The sequence below is a fragment of the Nyctibius grandis genome, chromosome 5 (assembly GCF_013368605.1).
Source record: "Nyctibius grandis isolate bNycGra1 chromosome 5, bNycGra1.pri, whole genome shotgun sequence".
Lineage (NCBI taxonomy): Eukaryota > Metazoa > Chordata > Aves > Nyctibiiformes > Nyctibiidae > Nyctibius > Nyctibius grandis.
Genome location: NC_090662.1, coordinates 78062862 through 78085377, shown reverse-complemented (window position 1 = coordinate 78085377; position 22516 = coordinate 78062862). Strand labels below are relative to the sequence as shown.

The following is a 22516-nucleotide window of genomic DNA, read 5'->3' as shown; positions in this document are numbered from 1 at the left end:
ATGTAGAATGAGTCATTGCACAGAGGAAAGAGTGCCACTGGCAGAGTTTTTTAGTAAGTTATTTACGTGCATGAACAAATCAAGAGTCATAGTAAGTTCTTCCTTACACTTAACTAAAGTATATTCCTGATTCCACTGATTTCAAGGGGACTTGAATTTTTTACTATAGTCATTAATTATTAAGTATATAAATATTTAGAAAAGCAGTCTTTCATCATCAGCGCTTTTGACTAGTATTCTGTTCTCCATGGACACATCCATCTAAGTGTTAATCAAAAAATGCTAAGTTAGAACTATAGAATAAAATGGAAAATTATTCCAGAGTCTTTTTATGGAAGAATGTAAGTTCACTTTATAGTTAGTTTAGGCTTGTATTAGTTTTCTGCAAAGATGAGGACATTTAATGAAGTTATCGAAAAATCATAATCTGAAGTAGGTTTATCAGCATTCTTTAATTAATATTTACTGTTTTTTTTTTTAAAAAATGTTCTTTAGTTAGTAAATTCATCTAATACAAAACCATATAGAAAAATAAGAAATAGAAATTAATTATAGTTATTTTGCAAACAGTGAATAGACAAAGTTTGGTATGTTTATCAATAATGCAAATATGTGGAGAAGTGAAGACTAAATAAAAGAAGCTAAACTTTGACAAACGTTACAACAAAATTTCGATTGCTTTTACTGACAATGTAAAAACGTCACCTTTCTACTGAACATTACTTAGAAAAGGAACAGGAAATATAAGGATTGCTCATACTACTAGTCCTTTGAAAAATATAATGATGCCATGATGATGTCTATAAATAATTACTTGTGGCTAATCAATATTCAACTTCAAAGAATTACCTTAACAGTGAATCCTATGCGACAGCTAACAAGCAGCTACTTGTAAACACTAAATAAATGGAAAGCCTTTATATCAACCTCATTAATCTAGACCTGCCAAACTTGATCTTCAGAAAACATTCTCTTATACATCAATCTCTGTGTTTCCAATTCCCCAAAACATTCATTTTTCCATTTGAAATTTCCTGTCTTTGGATGAATGTGATTTTCATTGACTGAGTGACAAGGATACTTTCCAGGTTGTCACGGTTTAAAGCTGGGACAGCTATTAAACTGGTGGTAGATGCTCTCTATTGACCCTCCTCCCCCCCAGAAGGGAAAGGGAAAGGAAAAAGGGAGAGAGACGTATGGGTTGGAAAGTTAAAACAGTTTTAATAAGCTGTAACAATGAAAAAAAGAGTATAATAATAATAGTGGAAATAATAAAATATATAAAAATATATACAAAACCAAGATCGAGCTCCCCCGATGTTGGTCGCGTCACCCCCGGCACTGCAGGGCAGGCTCCAGGAAGGCCCAGGCTGGGCCCAGCGATGGACGGGGACTGGATTCAGGAACGCACGGATCGGGATTGGGGGCAACAGGAAGACGGACAGAGTCCTCTTTGGAGAGGGGCGAGAAGGGAGAAGAAGTGCAGAAGGCCGAGACCCCCGTGATCGCCCCCACTTGATACTGTGAATGATGTGTATGGGATGCAATACCTTCGTTGGCGAATTTTGGGTCACCTGTCCTGTCCGCTCCTCCCTGCAGGTGTGACCCTTCTATGGCTCTTCACTTGTAATTAGTGAGGAATTTAGCAGTGACCTTGGTTTCTCTAAGAATAAGTACAGGAAGAGCCTTTCTGCATAACATCCCTACCGGTGCCTCAGTGATAACTACAAACTTTGAGCGTTATCAGTGCTAGAAACAGACACTGTCTGCAAAACATGCAGTTAGTTTGAGAAAGTGCAGTTACTTAGAAGAGACTTAGCTGAAAGTAAAAATCACTGAAAGGAAAATTGGTCTGTTTTAGGCCAAACCAGGACATTCCACCCCTTATTCCATACCATTCACGTCATACTCAGATCACCACTACCTTTTCATTTTCAAATATATACAGATATCACTAGTTTATGATTCATCTCTATACAAAAGTTCGTTAACTTCATTTAGTTCATGATTGTGGGTTTCCATCTGGCATAGCAGTCTCTCAGGGCAGGAGAGATGGTGTGAGTTTTGTCATGGGTTGTGCCCACGGGTTGCAGGTTAAAGATGTCAGTCTCGAGGAGTCTCAAGGAGGTTACTGGATGCCACTTGATGAAGCAAGCTCCGGTCTCATCACCACTGCCTTAACCTGTAAGACACTTATGAACACTGATAGTATTATGCAGCAATTAACATCATACAGTTCAAAATTAAGTATTCTCACCCAGAATTAGATCACCTTCAGGGGCACATCTGACTTCACCATCCTGCAGCATCACACATCAAGTATATCCAGGTCCTTGAGCAAAAGCAATCCCATGAATGGGTTTGCCTTCACCTGTAGCAGGAAGAACCCAAACAGTTTTTCCCAACAGATTCCTTTCATGCACCACAAGGACTTTATCCCCTTCTACTGTATGTAAAAGGTCTGACTGAGCAGGGCCAACTTGATTGATAGATCCCCTGGTGTTAACTAACCAGGTAGCTTGTACCAAATGCTTATCCCAGTTTTTAAAGGTTCCACCCCCCATTGCTTTCAGGGTAGTTTTTAACAGCCCATTATACCATTCAATTTTCCCAGAGGCTGGTGCATGATAGGGATATGATATACCCACTCGATGCCATGCTTTTGGGCCCAGTTATGAGACTGTTTTAAAATGAGTCCCATTGTCGGACTCAATTCTTTCTGGCGTGCCGTGTTGCCACAAGATCTGCTTTTTGAGGCCCAGGATAGTGTTTCGGGCAGTGGCGTGGGACACAGAGTATGTTTCCAGCCATCCAGTGGTTGCCTCCACGGATTGCATATAATGTTTACCCTGACGGGTTTGAGGGAGTGTGATATAGTCAATCTGCCAGGCCTCCCCATATTTATATTTCAACAACCGCCCCCATATCACAGAATCACAGAGTCACAGAATCAACCAGGTTGGAAGAGACCTCAGGGATCATTGAGTCCAACCGCTGCCCCTACACCACCCTGTCAACTAGACCATGGCACTAAGTGCCATGTCCAGTCTTTTCTTAAACACATCCAGAGATGGTGACTCCACCACCTCCCTGGGCAGCCCATTTCAATGTCTAATAACCCTTTCTGTAAAGAAATTCTTCCTGATGTCCAACCTGAACCTCCCCTGGCGAAGCCTGAGGCTGTGCCCTCTTGTCCTATCACTAGTTGCCCGGGAGAAGAGGCCAACTCCCACTTCACTACAACCTCCCTTCAGGTAGGTGTAGACTGCAATAAGGTCACCTCTGAGCCTCCTCTTCTCCAGGCTAAACAACCCCAGCTCCCTCAGCCATTCCTCATAGGTCAGACCCTGCAGACCCTTCACCAGCTTGGTCGCCCTCGCCTGGACTCGCTCCAACACCTCAACATCTTTCTTGAAGTGCGGGGCCCAGAACAGGACACAGTACTCAGGATGCGGCCAAAGGTTTTAACCATTAGCTTGCTTAATTGCGGCGCACGTTTCACAGCCGTGGATAACCTGTGCAATAGAGTCCATGGTTAAGTCCACCCCTTGGTCACGAGCCCATCTGTATGTTTGCATCTTTCCCTTAATGACCTGAAGTGTCATGAGCCCATCGAGCTAAAAATAGTTTACCTCTATGTTCCCAGTTCAAGTCTATTTGGAACGCTTTAGGAGCCTGATCCACTTGTTGATTGTTTCGATGCTCCTCAGCAGCCCGACTTTTAGGTACGTGAGCATCTACATGACGTACCTTCACAACTAGTTTCTCTAGCCGAGCAGCAATATCTTGCCACAATTCAGCAGCCCAAACAGGTTTACCTTTGTGCTGCCAGTTGCTTCGCTCCCACTGCTTAAACCACCCCCACAAGGCATTTGCTACCATCCATGAGTCAGTATAGAGATACAACCTTGGCCACTTTTGTTGTTCAGCAATGTCTAAAACCAGCTGGATGGCTTTTACCTCTGTGAATTGACTCAATTCACCTTGTCCTTCTGTGGCTTCTGTGACTCGTCGTATAGGGCTCCATACAGCAGCTTTCCACTTCCGATGTTTTCCTACAAGATGACAGGATCCATCGGTGAACAGGGCATACTGCTTCTCGTCCTTTGGTAGGGCTTCTTCAGCACGTGTCACCTCCTCTTCTGGTGGCATTCCGAAGACTTTGCCTTCTGGCCAGTCCATGATCACTTCTAAGATTCCTGGGCGATTAGGGTTTCCTATTCAAGCCCTCTGTGTAATCAATGCAATCCATTTACTCCATGTAGCATCAGTTGCATGATGAGTGGTAGGAACCTTACCCTTGAACATCCAGCCCAGTACTGGTAGTCAGGGCGCCAGGAGGAGCTGTGCTTCAGTACCGATTAGCTCTGAAGCAGCTCTAACTCCTTCCTATGCTGCCAGTATCTCTTTTTCAGTTGGGAGTGTAATTAGCCTTGGAGCCTTTGTATCCTCAACTCCAAAATCCTAGAAGTCAACCTCGAGTCTCCCCTGGTACTTTCTGCCAGAGGCTCCAGGTAGGACCATTGTCTCCAGCTGCGATGTAGAGCACTTTTTTAACATCTTGTCCCGTACGGACTGGTCCAAGTACTGCATACACAATCTGTTCAAAAGCCTGTCGTTGTTCAGGGCCCCACTGAAAATCATTTTATCATTTTCTGGTCACTTGATAAAGAGGGCGTACAATCTGGCTGTAATCTGGAATATGCATTCTCCAGAAACCCACAACGCCTAAGAAGGCTTGTGTTTCCTTTTTGTTAGTTGGTGGGGACATATCTGTTATTTTGTTAATCACCTCTATCGGCATCTGGCGACGCCCATCTTGCCATTTAATCCCTAAAAACTGGATCTCCTGGGCAGGTCCCTTGACCTTACCTCTTTATGGCAAAACCAGCTTTCAGAAGAATTCAGATTATTTTCTCCCCTTTGTCAAAAACTTCTGCTGCTGTATCACCCCATACAATGATGTCATTAATGTACTGCAAGTGCTCTGGAGCTCCACCGTCTTCCAGTGCAGTCATGATCAGTCCATGGCAAATAGTAGGACTGTGTTTCCACCCCTGGTGCAGTCGATTCCAGGTGTATTGGATACCTCTCCACGTAAAAGCAAACTGGCCTGCACTTTGGTGCCAAGGAAATAGAGAAAAATGCATTAGCAAAGTCTATGGTGGCATACCACTTGGTTGCCTTTGACTCCAGTTCATATTGAAGCTCTAGCATGTCTGGCACGGCAGCACTCAACAGTGGTGTAACTTCATTTAGGCCACGATAGTCCACAGTTAATCTCCATTCTCCATTAGACTTTCGCACTGGCCATATAGGACTATTAAAGGGTGAGCGAGTTTTGCTAATCACTCTTCCCCCACCAACGCCCCCCTTTATGAGTGAATATGGTGGATAGGGGAAGAACAACTGATGTCACCTACCTGGACTTGTGCAAAGCATTTGACGCTGTCCCACATGACATCATTTTCTCTAAATTGGAGAGACATGGACTTGATGGATGAACCACTCGGTGGATAAGGAATTGGCTGGATGGTCGCACTCAAAGAGTTACAGTCAATGGCTCAATGTCCAAGTGGAGGCCAGTGACGAGTGGCATTCCTCAGGGGTCGGTATTGGGACCGGTCCTGTTTAACATCTTTGTCGGCGACGTGGTCAGTGGGCATTGAGTGCGCCCTCAGCAAGTTTGCCGACGACCCCAAGCTGTATGGTGTGGTCGACAGGCTGGAGGGAAGGGATGCCATCCAGAGGGACCTTGACAGGCTTGAGAGCTGGGCCTGTGCAAACCGCATGAAGGTCAACAAGGCCAAGTGCAAGGTCCTGCATGTGGATCCGGGCAATCCCAAGCACAAATACAGGCTGGGCGGAGAATGGATTGAGAGCAGCCCTGAGGAGAAGGACTTGGGGGTGACAGTTGACGAGAAGCTCAACATGATCCAACAATGTGTGCTTGCAGCCCGGAAGGCCAACCATATCCTGGGCTGCATCAAAAGCAGCGTGGCCAGCAGGTCGAGGGAGGTGATTCTGTCCCTCTGTTCCGCTCTCGTGAGACCCCACCTGGAGTACTGTATCCAGCTCTGAGGCCCCCAACATAAAAAGAACATGGAGCTGTTGGAATGAGTCCAGAGGAGGGCCACGAAGATGATCAGAGGACTGGAGCACCTCTCCTATGAAGACAGGCTGAGAGAGTTGGGGCTCTTCAGCCTGGAGAAGAGAAGGCTCGGGGAGACCTTCTAGCAGCCTTCCAGTACCTGAAGGGGGCCTACAGGAAAGCTGGAGAGGGACTTTTTACAAGGGCATGTAGTTATAGGATGAGGGGGAATGGTTTTAAACTGAAAGAGGGTAGATTTAGATTAGGTATTAGGAAGGAATTCTTTACTGTGAGGGTGGTGAGACACTGGCACAGGCTGCCCAGAGAAGCTGTGGATGCCCCCTCCCTGGCAGCGTTCAAGGCCAGATTGGATGAGGCTTTGAGCAACATGGTCTAGTGGAAGGTGTCCCTGTCTGTGGCAGGGGGATTGGAACTAGATGATCTTTAAGGTCCCTTCCAACCCAAACCATTCTATGATTCTATGAATATAAACATATATATCACTGTGCTAGAATTTTTTCTTGATGTACTTCTTTCTTTGCATGAGTTTTGTAAGAAATCAGCACGACTAAAAAGCTGATTCCTGATTTTACGATCTTTAAGGGAAACTGTTCTGCTTCATTAAATTATAACGGAATGATTATTTTTTATTTATTTTACAGTGTACATGTGTGTGATCAATTATGAAAATACCAGTAATTAAAATAATTTTAAAAAAATGAAAGCTTTTTACTCAACATCTTTGCTCTTTTTTAATCTCTGGTCATTGTATTTGTTGAATCTCATGATAAGAAGATGACTGCAACTTCTACCTGTGTTAGTATTACAGGGCTAGAATAGTGAGCTGAACTGCATTTGAATACATTAATAATCAGATTATAATTTGAAGTACAGGTAATTGTTCATTTTTATATAAAAGTAGCTACCATTTTCTACAGCTACAAATGTATTTGGTATTGGAAAACAGTATTGTCTGAGAAATAGTTTTGGAAAATACACTTTTAAACATCTTAATGTTTATACAAAAGGGAAAATTAAAGAGCCGTATGTAACATTAATTTTGCTTTCTTCTCTTTTCTGGGTGAACTTCAGGCCACAGTGAGATTAATAACAAAATCTATCTTTACTATGGTGAGATCAAAATTTCAGCTTTAAATCTCAAGTGCTAAACCTAAAATTATATTTTCCATAAGATATTTTATTAGTTACTGTGAATGGATAATATAATTCTGACATATAGTAGTTTATAGTGTTCTGACTGAATTTCTCTTCTAGCAATTTGAAATGTTTAATGGATTGGAGAATAGTCAATAGAGGAAGCTGAGCTCATATGCCATGAAAATGTATCTATTTGCAGGTAGATATTACAAGGGGCAATATGGAGGACATTCATGCTCAGTTATTTGTGTAAGAAACTATTTTCTACTTTAGGCATCAGCCATGTAGACTTTCATTCCATTTTACAGAAAATTTGAGCTGTATGATAAAAGCTAAGAAAATGTAGAGCTAAGAATAATTATTAACTTTGGTTTGAGCTATGGGTTTTTGAAGTGATACAGGGGAAGATGGATTGACTTAAAGTAAAATAGAGCAGCCTGGGATGAAAGCAGTCACCTGGTGGCAGTATTCTGCACAGTTATTTGTGAGCCTTTCTTTTTCTTTCCCAAGTCGACAGGAGTTCTGCTGCGGCCTGTGCCTCCATTCAGGGCATGCCTTGCATAGATTAAAGACACATCATTCTGGGTGGTCTAAGGATATGCCTGAGGCGGGAGCCCACAGGGAGTGTCATCCAGTCACCTTTGGCCGGAAGTATGGTAGAATCACACTTAGACCTCAAAAGTACACTGAAGGTTTAAACAGAAGGGAAAAAACAGCAGTGAATGTGTTAGAATGTCCTGCAAGAATCAGCTCATTTTTGGAAAATGGATGTCTCAATGATTGTGGGAATTTCAGGAGTGGTGTAGACCCTATGGTGTTCAGGAACTGCTTTTCCAAATCTTATATAGCCAGTTCCTCAGCAGGTTCCATACCAGTACATAGAGACGCAACTTCTGGTTCTTAAACTACACTGAACTGAACTTCTGTTCTTTTAACTGTACAGAGTTAAAAATATACTGTTGAGTAACTTGAAATAATGAATTTCAGGAACATGAAAACTTCATGCTAATTAAAGCTGTGCCAATAGGACACAGTGTACAGAATTGAGAACTTTAAACTGGATAGATTTCACATGGTGGAAGAGAAACATTGAGGGATGGAACACCTCTCCTAATGAAGAAAGGCTGGGAGAGTTAGGGCTGGTAAGCCTGGAGAAGAGAAAGCTCCAGGGAGACCTTACAGCAGCCTTTCAGTACTTAAAGGGGGCTTATAAGAAAGATGGGGACAAACTTTTTAGCAGGGCCTGTTGTGGTAGGACAAGGGGTGATGGTTTTAAACTAAAAGAGGGTAGATTTACACTAGTATAAGGAAGAAAATTTTCATGATGAGGGTGATGAAACACTGGAACAGGTTGCCCAGAGAGGTGGTAGATGCCCCATTCCTGGAAACATTCAAGGTCAGATTGGACAGGGCTCTGAGCAGCCTGATCTAGTTGAAGATGTCCGTGCTTACTGCAGATGGGTTGGACTAGATGACCTTTAAAGGTCCCTTCCAACCCTAACTGCTCTATGATTCTGTGCTTCTATGATTAGTAATAACAACAGTAATGGTATGATGTAGAAAATTGCCCTCTCATGTGGTAGATCTGGACCAATAAGACGCATTTTTCAGTATCCATAGAATTGGAACAGTTGGGTTGGTTTGGTTGTGTGAATGCTCCATCCGTAATACGTTTTTCATGCTGATTACATTTGCATATGAGTCACATTCAGTTTGAATTTGCCAGATGTCCATTTATGTTTGTTTAAATAATGAGATGATTCCACGAAGTGAACAGGACCGAAAAATATAGAGGGAAGACTGTTTAGAAAAACAAGATTTAAAATGCCTTACTTACACATTTTCACATCTCATGGTATATTACACAAGTAGAAGCACAGCAATGTTGAGGCACTGTTCAAAAAAATGTGTCCGTTGCTAACACTTCATTAAACAGTGTATTATGTAACAAAGCCTCACTGGATTTTTTTCTATTTCCTAGTCAATTTCTCCATTGATGGGAATGTTCTCCTTCTGAGTACATACAAATGTACCATTTTCAAAGCCAGCATCATTTTGCTGCTTCCTGTTTTGTGCTATGTGAAGATCCCAAGTCCTTTCAGAGTGTTCTGTCATTTACTGTAGCATGGAAGAATTTTAAAAGATACTGCTTAAGGCAAAGCTTATACATAAACTGAGCAGACAAGGAGCAACTGAATTTTGAACTTTTATATTATTGAATTTACATAAACTTTTAACAAGCAATAAACTTTTCTTACGCACAAAGAGAGACTACTAACTAACCCCTTCAGTTCAACAAAGACTCCTCAAATGTGTACTTAATTCATTTGAGACTTTTAAAATCTTTCTCAAGCCTGAAGAAATTCTGTTTTATTCGTATTGCAGCCAGTCACTACGCACATTAAATGTTTACATTGGTACTTGGTGAAATAAATTTAACCATATACAATTTGAGATTGCTGCCTTGGTAAGGAAAGTTAACAGCAACATATCAGAACACACATCTGGCGAGCTATTTTGATCTCTTCCAAGCAGAATCTGCAAGGAAAGGCTGCAAGAAAAGAAAATTGAGAGTTTAGCCAAAGCTCTTGGTCAAAGCTCAATAAAGAACTATCTAGGAGTATAGATGATATAGATGCCGGAAGGCTGCGCAGCCATTCAGAGAGACCTGGACAGGCTGGAGAGTTGGGCGGGGAGACATTTAATGAAATATAACAAGGGCAAGTGTAGAGTCCTGCATCTGGGCAAGAACAACCCCATGTACAAGTTGGGGACAGAGCTGTTGGAGACCAGCGTAGGGGAAAGGGACCTGGGGGTCCTAGTGGACAACAGGATGACCATGAGCCAGCAGTGTGCCCTTGTGGCCAAGAAGGCCAATGGCATCCTGGGGTGTATTAGAAGGGGCGTGGTCAGCAGGTCGAGAGAGGTTCTCCTCCCCCTCTACTCTGCCCTGGTGAGGCCGCATCTGGAGTATTGTGTCCAGTTCTGGGCCCCTCAGTTCAAGAAGGACAGGCAACTGCTAGAGAGAGTCCAGCGCAGAGCCACGAAGATGATTAAGGGAGTGGAACATCTCCCTTATGAGGAGAGGCTGAGGGAGCTGGGTCTCTTTAGCTTAGAGAAGAGGAGACTGAGGGGTGACCTCATTAATGTTTATAAATATGTAAAGGGCAAGTGTCAAGAGGATGGAGCCAGGCTCTTCTCAGTGACATCCCTTGACAGGACAAGGGGCAATGGGTGCAAGCTGGAGCACAGGAGGTTCCACTTAAATTTGAGGAAAAACTTCTTTACTGTAAGGGTGACTGAACACTGGAACAGGCTGCCCAGAGAGGTTGTGGAGTCTCCTTCTCTGGAGACATTCAAAACCCGCCTGGACGCGTTCCTGTGTGATATGGTCTAGGCAATCCTGCCCCGGCAGGGGGATTGGACTAGATGATCTTTCGAGGTCCCTTCCAATCCCTAACATTCTGTGATTCTGTGATTCTGTAATATGCTATAAAAGGAAACCATTGAAAATCAGTTTCATGCTAAACTCCTCCAACTGATATATCTACCAGAAGCAACAGAATTTGATGACATAATATGTTTAGAGAAAGAGGTTTCATGTTCTTTCCTAAGACATAACATATGATTTTACATGAATTGCACTGTATCTGCCCATTCCCCAGAGAAATATGGGTCACAAGCACAAAAACATCTGCAAGCTTCCCCATGCTAAATGTTCTTTATATTTTGGACCAGATAAGAAGAAGGAAGCAAGATACCTTTCAAATCAGAAGAAATGCACCATCACAACAGTGTGTTTATGTTGTTCATTTGTTCCAGACTGTCTTTTCTAGATACAGCTTCTTTAGAGCTTAGTTTGCTGTTTTGAAGTCTTTCATTTTCTTGTCAGTAGCAGCTGTTACTTAAGTATATCAAGAGCAGACTTTTCTAAATGTACTTGAACTATATATCTCCTTTAGAATCTGTGGTAAATCAGCGGGCTAGGTTCACATCAGGCTATGTACGAGCTCTAATGTCTGCTTTTGCTAAGGAGTGCAAAAATTTGCACAACAGCTGGAAATTTGCAGGAGAAGTACAAGCAGACATATTACTGAAGGAGAGTTTTATGATTGTGTGGCTTCTAGAAAATATGTGTGTATTCTGCTTGTGACTAGATTTGACACATTCATCTCTGTTGAAACAAAATGCCAAAATATTCAAACTACCAGAGCCTGGTTTTGCATGTTAGAGGAACTTAAAGAGCAACAAAGCACGGGGTCATAAAAATGTTTCCCTTTATGTATTCAGTCACAGCACTGCAGCTGTATTCTGAGTGCATTTTCAGAGTGGGAAGGTATCACTAACTTTGCCTTGCATTCTGTGTTAATATTAAAAATGTGTATCTGTTATAAAACAAAATGCCCATTCAAGTGATTATTAGAGCAACTAACTGGACTGCTGAATGATGAGCATATATATGCAGAGAGATACCATAGAATCAGAGTTTTTGTTGAAAGCTGTAATTAAAGCTGTGAGTGCTAGATATATGAGGCACGATATATTTTTTGAAAAAAATATGGCCATTTGCAGATGATTGCCACCAGTCTGCTAGACTGGTTGCTCTAGTCTGCTAGGGCCACGTGGTCTCTCATCAGCATTTTGCTGGTGTTACAGAGTATGAGGCATTGCTTACAGACTTGTGCACAACAGTTTGACAGAAGCACGGAGCTGGACTTCTTCAAATTCCATTACTTCCTTTCTCTTGAGTGGCATAACTTTTGTGTCTTATTAGCATTATACCACTACCTTTCAGTCTCACCCCGTGTCATTGTTATATATGTGTTTAGTTGAATTTGTGGCTGATTTAGGGATAGTCAAGTTGAAAACATCTCTCAATTGTGATATTATTTATTTGACATTTGAACTTCAAAATTCAAATAAAACGAATTCTGCAGTGCATTTGATTTATTAATGTTATTAAGAAAATTCAAATACCTTTCGGTAAATCGTATTTTTATGTCATTTTATTTTTATATGACATAACCTGCCACATCTTGTTATTGTGTTCTTGTCTTTGGTGGGGAAGAAAGGGCCATTGTCTTTACTGCAAGTAAGTCTATAGTTAACATTGTTTGACAGTAGAGGACTCCAATAAAATTTTGGAATAAACAAAGTAGGCAGAAAATATTACCACTTTTCCTCTGGGAACTATTAAACATGTTGCCATTTAAATTAACAGTAGACACTGAATTTTTGAATATGCACTTGCATGTAGTGTTCATTTTAAAGCAGAAGCAGTATGTTTTATAAAAGCAACAGCTGCAATTTTAAAAGATGCTGTGGGGATTTATCTAGTGTGGCAGCTAGGCTGTTTAGCTTTTTCAAATTTCTTGTGTAGAATTTGACAGCTATTGAAAAGTTACTTTTAGCCTTATGTACATTTTATTTTGAAGAAACTCAAATACTTCATTAAAAAGTTGTTACTAAATTGCACACATAGAAGTTACTTGCGTTCTTTTGTTGTTGTCTCATTTGGTTGTTGAATTTTTGTTGTTGGATGTGGTTGAATTTTTGCTGACAAACCCTGGCATTTATTTCCAGGTTTTCTTAAAGTTGATCTATCTTTTTTTTTTTTTTTTATTTCAACAGCTTGACCAAGTTGTCCATCAGAGAAATCTGTATAGTTTGGAACTTTTCCTCTCATGTGCACAGAAACAGTTAAGCGTTTTATTAAAGGAAGAGCCAACAACTACGGAGGAAAAAAGGGAGACTGACATTCTCAGTACCACTGGTACAGTGTGATTTCTGAAGCTGCAAATCTCAATCCAGCAAAGGACGAATATATTCTAATCATTTGAGATTGTGTCATTGATTCAAGATTGATCTGAAACTATGCTTGATAGAATATTTGTGGATGATGTTCTGTATTTATTTATTTCACTATGAGTATCAGATTGCAAATATGTGGGGGAAAAAAATCTTGGAAAAATTGGTTTTATTCATTATGTTTTCTAGTAGCCCATGATTGAAGTTCTAGATAACTGCAGCAATGATGAAAACATTTCCCCGTTATGTCTGTTTTAGATTTGGCATCATGTGTTGATGTAATTTACCAATATTTTTGATATTTTAAAAAATGGAGAAAAACATTTAATTGAATATCGATACAAATCCATCTCTATTTCCAAAGTATATGCCCAAGTGCATTGCCTCAGGTGAGCCTGAGGAGCTTATTATTTCTTACTACTTTTGATGTAGAACAGAAGAATCAGTACTGAAACACAGGAGTGTTGACAGGCATTTCTTTAGTCATTTATAAACAACTCCATCTCTAGTAATAGAAAAGTTTAAAAATGAAACAGTGCATCTTTTTAGAGTAGTGCAAAACGTTGCCGTAACCAATGTATAGTATGTTTTTTATTTCTGTTTTAAAAAGCTAGTTTGATTCCAAAAGTTATTTTCTCATGAAAGTACAATTAATGTGACTGACCTCAGTTTCAGGAAGAAGATGTGTGTAATTATGTGGAGACTGATCCTGAACTGCCTCAGTGGAATTTCTGACAGAATAAGGAGCGCAGCTTGCTGACCTCAGATGCCCTTTCTAAACCCGTTGAAGGAAGTAGAAAAACTCCCCACTGACATTGTTGGACTTTGGATCAAGTCATATGTCTTTCTAGTCTTGCTAACGGCAGCATGGAGGGGATTTTCTGTGCCTACACTCTATTGATTGTAGATTTGGGGCCTTAGTTATAAAAGAGTTCTGAATGAAATAAGGGGAAATAAGTGTTCATGCTTAGGAATGTAAATAAACTGAGAATGGTATCACATGGTGAGCTTGTAATTCTATGGGGGACTTACAGGCATTTTTTAGTGTGATTTGTGTTATTTGGTAGTGGGGTTTTTTTGTTTGGCTGATTTTTTGCATCAGCAGTCGCTTTTCATAAATTGCTTTTTTGTAGCAATAAGGAAATACCAAATGGTTGTATATGTATTTTGCAGTATGAAATATGTATTGCAGAGAGTTTAGGTTTCTATTTAAATCTTTTTTCTGTGCTTCATTTTTGTAATCAAAACCAAAGGTTTTATCTTCTGTATGCGAAGGTTCACTGAAGAAGTAAATAACGCTGGTTTTATTAGATGATGACCTCACCCTACAAATGGCTGAAAATCCAGTGTTCTTTTTGATATTTCTTGATTGACTGATCACTTTTCATTTCTTCTGGCAGACAAAAAAATACTTTAGTGTTAATGAATTGCCTACTTATTTATTGTTCCTAAGCCAGTGAAATTCTTTCTTTGTCAGCTGCACCAAAGATGGCACAGATGTCCACGTGGGTTTTTTTGGGAAGTAGAGGCAGTGCAAAATGAAATTGATTGTTTAGTGCTGTCTCACAATCTATGTTTAATAGTGGAAATGTGGTATGAGCAGATTCCTAGATGAACTTCAACGTTCTTGTTTTTACTTCTAACCCTGTATGTGGAATAGTATTCCTTTTAACTAAAGACCTCAGAGTGTTCCCCATCAAAGCCAGAGCCTTAGCAGTACATCAGCATTCTCCTACTAAAGAGTTTTCTATTCTGACTTGCAACAATATGTAAAAGCACTGGTTGGAGAAGTTTATGACTGTAGTCAGTAAATTTCATGGGCAACTAGGATGTATCTTTCCTATTAGAACATCATGTGTTGTTTAATCTCAGCTCGTGAATACTGTGATTGTTACAGAGAACTGTAGGTACTTTTTTCTTAACTTTGAAAGTTTTAGTCCTTTAATCCTTCTCTCTACCCTGCAAGCAAAACTGCAAAATTAGACCACAGACATACAAGATCAGATGGGGAGCTTGGATTACATTCAGAACTCCAAGACTGAGAGAAATGTAGTTATACAGCAGAAAAAGACCTATCCCATATGCAAGCTTTGGAATATGCAGTAACCTCCATCTTCTCCACATCACATCCAAAGTTTTAAAGCTTACTTTTTTTTTCATTATTTCTGCCTAACCATAGGAGAATACAGTTCATAGAAATTTGGGAAGAGGAAAGGCAGGGAGAAGTTTGCAAAACCCAGTCTAACTCCAAGAAGGTGACATCACAATTTTATTTTATTTTTTTATTCCTACAGACAGACTGAAGAATGACATATAAGAGAAAATAATATGCCTACTTCATCTGCCTCTGAGGCATGGCTGCTAGTGTAATAATTTTGGCAACACTGATATGTAATGGGAGGAACAAGAAGCCCTAGAACTAATCCTTAGAATCAAAATGCAAGAGCTAAAATGTTCAAGCTAGTGAGTCTGCAGTCTAGAACATCACCAGAGCTCATATAATATGCATGTTATATATATATGATTGTATACTTTATATTAGAAATAAAGCATAAATTTTGTTGTGTAAAGATGTGTTTTAAACAATCGGTTGTGTGTTTTAAAAGTTACTTAAAAGATGGAGTAACAATAGATCGAGTGTATTTAATGGTATCTTTCACTGGTGTCAGTCAAGCCCATTCTATTTTAACACTTCTACTTGATGGTCTAGAACAGAGAAGATCAGAACAGTGGGATTTGTAACTAATAGTTTACTAAGTTAATACTGAATATTGTGATATCGTACAGTCCTACACATTTGTGTTATATTTTTGTATGTTTCTATTGGCTCCCTGTCTGCTTCCATTACAGAATTCTAGATTAGCTCTGAGACTATGTATGTATAAGTCGTTAACAAAGGAGAAATCATTTGCCATACACATTTTGTATGCTATCTGTAGTTAAGAAGATATGGGAATATTTGAATTTTTGCTTTGCTCTTAAGAATCTCATTGACAAATGACACTTCAGTTCCTTGAAGCATTGAATTCCTTCACTCCATCATAAGAAGGCAGAAGAAGGAAACAGCAGTAGTCATTCCAGAGGCCGAGATCGCATTAGTGTTTTGAGATTTTTGTGCATCTTTACATTGGCGTCTGATCAAAAGTTGCCTCATGTCCTCCCAGCTCAGTAAATGGCAATGTTAATTCCTGACTGTCTGAAATTATCCATGCAGACATGACCTTAAAGAGCCTAATTCCTTTCATACTGTAACTCCCTTATAGCACTCTAGACCCTCCTCTTCCACTGTGTATTTTTTACGTCCACATATGGGAGCTTACAGGTTTTTCCCCACCCCTTGGATGGAGGGAATATGTGAGAAGATTTCATCTTGTTTCCTAGCAGGAAATAGCCACTGATAAAAATTGTTCATCAAGTGAACATATATAATTTATGCTCACTTTCAGATAATGTGCTATGTACTTTGTCAGTGGAGTTATCAAATGGACTTAGTGCAAATGTAAAATGAGCTAGATTGGGCCATACCCAATATAGCTTCCAGCTAGTTAGCTTTCTTGATGCCAGATGAGTAGGTGTTAAAGCATAGATGTAGACGTGGCACTTAGCGACATGGTTTAGTGGTGGACTTAGTAGTGTTAGGTTAACTCGATGATCTTAAGGGTCTTTTGCAACCTAAATGATTCTATGATTCTATAGAGCACAGCGTGGTCTGACTAGCCATCTACATCCTCCTGCTTCTCCAGCTGCTTTGCAGCCTGCACTGAGCTACCTGAAATACATAGCTTCCTTTAACTACTTTAGGTACTGTAAACTGTTGCAGGAGTGACTAACTTGTGGATGAGATGATTGTCTTAAAAAAATTTTACATGGCCATTCTGAATATTGTCTAGAAAGATTTTGTAACGTCTATGGCATTCCTTTTTCATCAATGGATTATAAATGTGCCAAAGAAACATTGGTCTGGAAAACACTTTTTATGTGGGTATAATTTGGGCCTTCAATTCAATTCAATGTGCTTGCAGGAACTGACGAAACAAATGTTTTCTTTTCTGTGATCTGTCCAAGAATATTGTTCTAAGGCTTCAAGAATCAATGCTTATCTGCTAGTATAGCTTAAGCACAGATTTCTTTACTAAGTTTTAAGCCTACATAAAACTAATAATACTGCTGCTGAATTAGGGTCACATTTGAACAGTTGAAAGTCATGGGGAAACTTTCTAAGTTGCACTCTCTTTGGCTCAAGTTTTGTATTTGCCTTTGAAAGTGTATGCTTTGTTAGCTAAAGGAAAGCACCGAGGTGTGTAGACTTCTCATTGTAGACATTACCTAAGCAGTTCATTTGCCATGGTGATGTAGTAGCTAAAAATGCCCTCATCAAGCTCCCTCATACATGGAGCACAAGGTCAGTCTTGCTTTATGCCATTTACCACAGATAGATACACGTTTGCCGCATGCGACGTGGTAGGTTATGGTGTTTACATTGCTGTGGGAAGCATTGCTAGCGTTACATTATAAAGACCTATAGTCATGTCCTGAAAGTGGTGAGAGTCAACTGTAGGTGCTGGTGATAGCACAGTATTTAGCAACACAAAATAAAGATGACTAATTTTTTTTGATTGATCTTGTTTATTGTATAGTGTGTATTTTAAACTTCTTGTATCACCTTTCGGTGATGCAGCATTCCTGTGATAATAATAATACGTTATCCTATGATAATAACAATAATACTAATAATTTCCTGTGATAGATGTGGTATCAGTATTTTATCCAAGTCTTACATGCTGTGTAACTATAACAATTTTAATATGCGTCAGAGATTCACATTTGTTTATATTGCCTGTAATTCTTCACATTTCAGACTTACAAAACCAGCATTTTTTAGATACGATACACAAAGAAAGTATTATTGAATAAACACTCAGACTATTCTACTTTTTTCAGATGGCATTTTTAAACAGTTAGACAGTGACCACTAGTAAAAAAATAAGATGTTTATTAATACACATCTCCTAAAAATACAATTATCAACAAAACGCTACAAATTTATCTCTCGGAATTTTTTTTTAAGATTTGGTAATAAATCTGTATCAATAGATACAGATCACCGTCAGATGGCAAGTCATTGACATTCATTCTTTTTCTTCAAGTTAAAATATTTTGTCTTCTGACAAAAGCCAAAGGGACTTGCACCTCTCTGAGTTTAAAAAGAAGCTTGTCTTAACTGATCCCTTCTACAGTATAATGGTGGGAGGCCCTTTAGCCAAGGGAGAAACAGAATTGTTTTTGCTGAGTGAACTTTGAAGGATGTTTCCTACCAAATTAGGGCATTAGTTAAGACTTCACGTCGATCTGGCTACATAAATTTTCTGAAAGATAGCTGGTCATGATGATACATGGCCAGTCTCTATTTTTGTGACAATAATTTTAAAAATTCTATTACTTAAACATCCCACTCTTATTGTGACCATAGATTACGTATTTTGAGCGTGATTGTGAAGCTCTGCCTCACAGGAAGTCAGCAGGAATTCTGCTGTTGGTTATTTCCAGCTCAAAATTTCATCATTCCTCACATTTTTTGCAACTGTGACTACAATGACTGTAACACACACAGCTTTGTCTTTGTATGGTTCTGGAAATGTACCGAGCAGTTATTTCAAGAGCAGATTTCATGATCAGTTCTTTGAAGAAAATGTCAGCGTTTGTTCTGTTCATGGTGTAGTGGGGAAGGGGGATAAGCTGTTGACTGAGGCCTTGGTGAGAGGATACATGTGTCTCGTTATTACTGTACTACTGCTAAGAAGAATGTATTTTCATATTCTCATTGAAATATGTTGCTTCTCCCTTGGTACACCAAAACTAATAGTGACTCCGTAGTATTCCCTACTGAAATACCTGGAAAAAACACATTTGGTTGTATCAACAAAATCTCTTATCACAAAGATATAAATCAGTCCATTTTAGTATCAGGCTTGACAGTAGTGGAAACATGAAGGTAAATGTAAGGTGCTACTACTTGTTATATATCCCTTTGATTAGAAGTTTTACTTGACAAAGAAAATGGGGTCATTATGAAATGCTCTATCTCCTGCAAATTCAACTGACAAAGTTTAAAGCTGGATAGTATTTCGATAAAAAGCTGGATGAATCTTAATAAGTTTGTCAGAGTCAGAGTTGTACAAATGACAGCATCTTGCTTTTTTTATGGATTATTGTTAGAATGAGTCAAAATCTGTCCTGGAGTGTCAGCGGCCAAGGATTTCAGTGGTTGCCTGAATACAACAGAACTGCATTTGGTCTGTTTGAAACAGTAACATTGACATTGGAAAGCATAATTATTTCAGAAAACGGTCCATATACGATTTTCCAGCTGTTGTGTCTTTAAGGGTTTTTTGCGTCTTTTTCATGTGTTCCTTGTCCTAGGGCAAAAGGAACAGTGTTTTCATAAATGTTTATGAGCATGATGGTGAAACAAAAGGAGGAGTTGTAAGCTAGGTGGAATTTATTTTCTCCATACTCTTTTGATAGTGAGAGCAAGGGTATTTGAAAGAAAATGCAGAAAAAACAGAATAATAGTATTGTGGTTTATGAATTGAGAGAGACTTAGTGAAAAAGAAGAGACAGAGAGGTATTCTTTTAAAATGTGAACTTTGTGGTATGTTAAGAGAAAGAAAATATGTGATTTCACAGACTAGAGAGGGATGATGTGTTCAGATGAGAAGTGCAGACAGGAAGTTCTGAATCCTTTGGAAAGTACTCATCTGAACCTACAAACTCCTCAGATGTAAACAGCAAAATGAGTCAAGTAAGAAAGAAAGGTGAAGATTCACATATTTCCTGTGCAGTTTAAAGAGTAATTGGTTTCAAGACTCAGAACTTCTCAAGCTTAAGAGTGGTTTCTGTCAGGACCTAGACAATTTAACCAGAAGGTCTCATCTCTCAGAAAATAATGCTACATGAGAATCTGTACTTCAAAATGACAACCAAACCCTCAAAATAAAATAAAGTAAAAGTTTATGCTTCGTAAAGGTTAAAAGCATTGCAAGGCTGACATGTTAAGGCCCAAGTATGTTAGTCTGACAAATGTCAATAAAGATTCCTGGGCATCCTGGACAGAATATTTTGGGAGCTTTTCTGGAGGGATAGTACTCGCTGGGGGTACTGGTAGATAATATATCATCTGTTCATCTTCTTGGGTATAAGAAGTGTGTTCAGGTCTCAGATGAGAAATTTTTCATTTGCAGAGATTGGAATAAAAATTCTTATAAGCTCAAGACAGCAATGGAGAAGGTCTACAAAAGACTGTTATGCAGTTCATGAATAACGACTACTCGGAAGAATACAAATAACTGCAAGCAGGATCAACATCGCATTGCTCTCAGTTTGATTATATCAATACGTAATATAAATATCATAGTCATAATGTGTATGCGTTTTCAAGACAATTTTTCGTCAACAAATCCTTCAAAGAACAAGAGAGGTGAAGGAGGGGCTGATGAGGTTGTCCTCCACTGTATTTAAGAAGGATCCAAGTGGATGGTTGACTGGTTTATTGTATGTTAAGGCCAAATATCTGTACCAATTAGATGTTTTAATAATATTTTTCCTGTTGTTTAAGCTTCAGTAAATCAAGCTGGTAAGTGGATTATAGTCTTTTATGTGCCTTGTATACCTTTGGTGTCATGAATAATTTAATTATGGCTGCCTCAAGGACAAAGCTCAGAAATGTCAATTAACATCTTTAACCAGAAAGAGATGTATTCTTTGCTGACTTGCAAGTCAAAGTTTGTTAGTGGATTTTACTCCTGTGGTTAATCAACGAGGCCATGATTTTGCTCACTGTTTCTAGCTAAGGACCTGCCTTCTTGACAATGGAGCTTTGAGGGAAAATCAGCTATGCCTCGCTCAAAAAGGACTTTCTGACAAGGAAAGACAAACGCTGAAAAGCATTCCAGTCTGGAGTCCAGCTGGGAACATGGTGCTTCCATCTCCAAAGATGTCATCCTGCCAATTCCTCTCACCCAATCTATCAGCCTACTCAAAATTTGCAGGGAGAAGTCTCCCACTTACATAGAATGTAATGTGTTCTGAGTCTTAGAGGGAAATGTTTTATCACACTTCCACAGTGACGATATATCTTGTACTCAGCAGTGGTTCCTGACATGCTGTGCTACTGTATTGGCCTTTAAATGTTGAATTTTACATAGCTGCCTGTTGTGCATTGTATTGAAGACACTTCAGATACTATACTGAAAGGAAACTGATTGTATGAAAAGATCTTGAATTTTATTTTCTTTTTCATTAATGAAAACTTCTGGATATGTCTTTGCATAGAGGAGGTGATTGCTAGAACAGGAAGACTTCCAGCATTCTTTTGATGAAAGGTATTGTATGTATCTTACTGTATGTCTTCAAGCAAGGGTCCAGTGCCCTTAGCGCTTAAAATTGGCTGATGAGACAGAATTACTCAGAAGACTGGTTTTCATCATGCTCCCCCTCAATTTAGGGATTTGTTTCGTTTCAAAGGCAAGTTTGGTTACCTCTAAAACATGTGAAACAAGTACCTGTTAAAAAGAATGAATAACACAACCGCTTCAAGGTTCAAACAGAAGAGATATACAGTGAATAGTTCTCATTGCTTTCCTTATGGAAGTTCTGAGGATCAGTTTTAGCCTGACCCACAAGAATAAGCAAAACAAGGGCCTTTGCTCACCTTTGCATAGGCAGATATAATGCAATCCCTCTATAACCCAGTTCCCTTGCCTTCATTCTTTGCCATGCCATATTGTCCCAGACTCCTACAAACAGGGAGCAGGATGCTAACAAGATACTCACACATACCTGCAAATGAGCTTAATATTAGTTTTTGTCATCACTACCAAGCTTTCGTCACCTTTTTCTAGCATGTGTCGGCATATCTTGCAAAAATGACATCACGTATCACTCAGCTTTAGGTTCAGCTCACCTTCAGTAGAGAGGTGATGCATGCAGTTCTTTTGACATATTTGAGGAATTGACTACTTTCGACCCTTATGTTTGCATCTCATTATATGCCCAGTAAACTAGTGCCCCAATGTGTACATGCTTGACAATGCTATAAAATCATAAATAGTCAAATATTATCATCAAATATTCCAAGATCTTAAGATATTTTTGAAAGTCATAGCGTGTTTTTAGTCATTTTAATAATAAATAATTATGTTCTTTTAGTGTGCCTTACAGTTTTGAAATCCTTAACATTCATAGAATCATAGAATGGTTTGGGATGGAAGGGACCTTAAAGATCATCTAGTTCCACCCCCCTGCCATGGACAGGGACACCTTTCCACTAGACCAGGTTGCTCAAAGCCCCATCCAACCTGGCCTTGAACACTTCCAGGGAGGGGGCTTCCACAGCTTCTCTGGGCAACCTGTTCCAGTGTCTCAAGCTTTCGTCTAGAAATGCAAGTGCTAGAAAGCCTG

General features: G+C 39.5%; 1 protein-coding gene across 1 annotated transcript in view; it reads left to right on the top strand.

Annotated features, from left to right (window-relative positions):
• The window catches only part of CCDC91 (coiled-coil domain containing 91), a 160425-nt gene extending 144798 nt beyond the window's left edge, over positions 1-15627 (top strand). The window contains 2 exon segments of the mRNA XM_068401709.1: positions 12881-13022; positions 13727-15627. Coding sequence (XP_068257810.1) covers positions 12881-13022; positions 13727-13749 — 165 coding nt within the window. The 3' untranslated portion in view covers positions 13750-15627.
• Positions 15628-22516: the final 6889 nt, after the last annotated feature.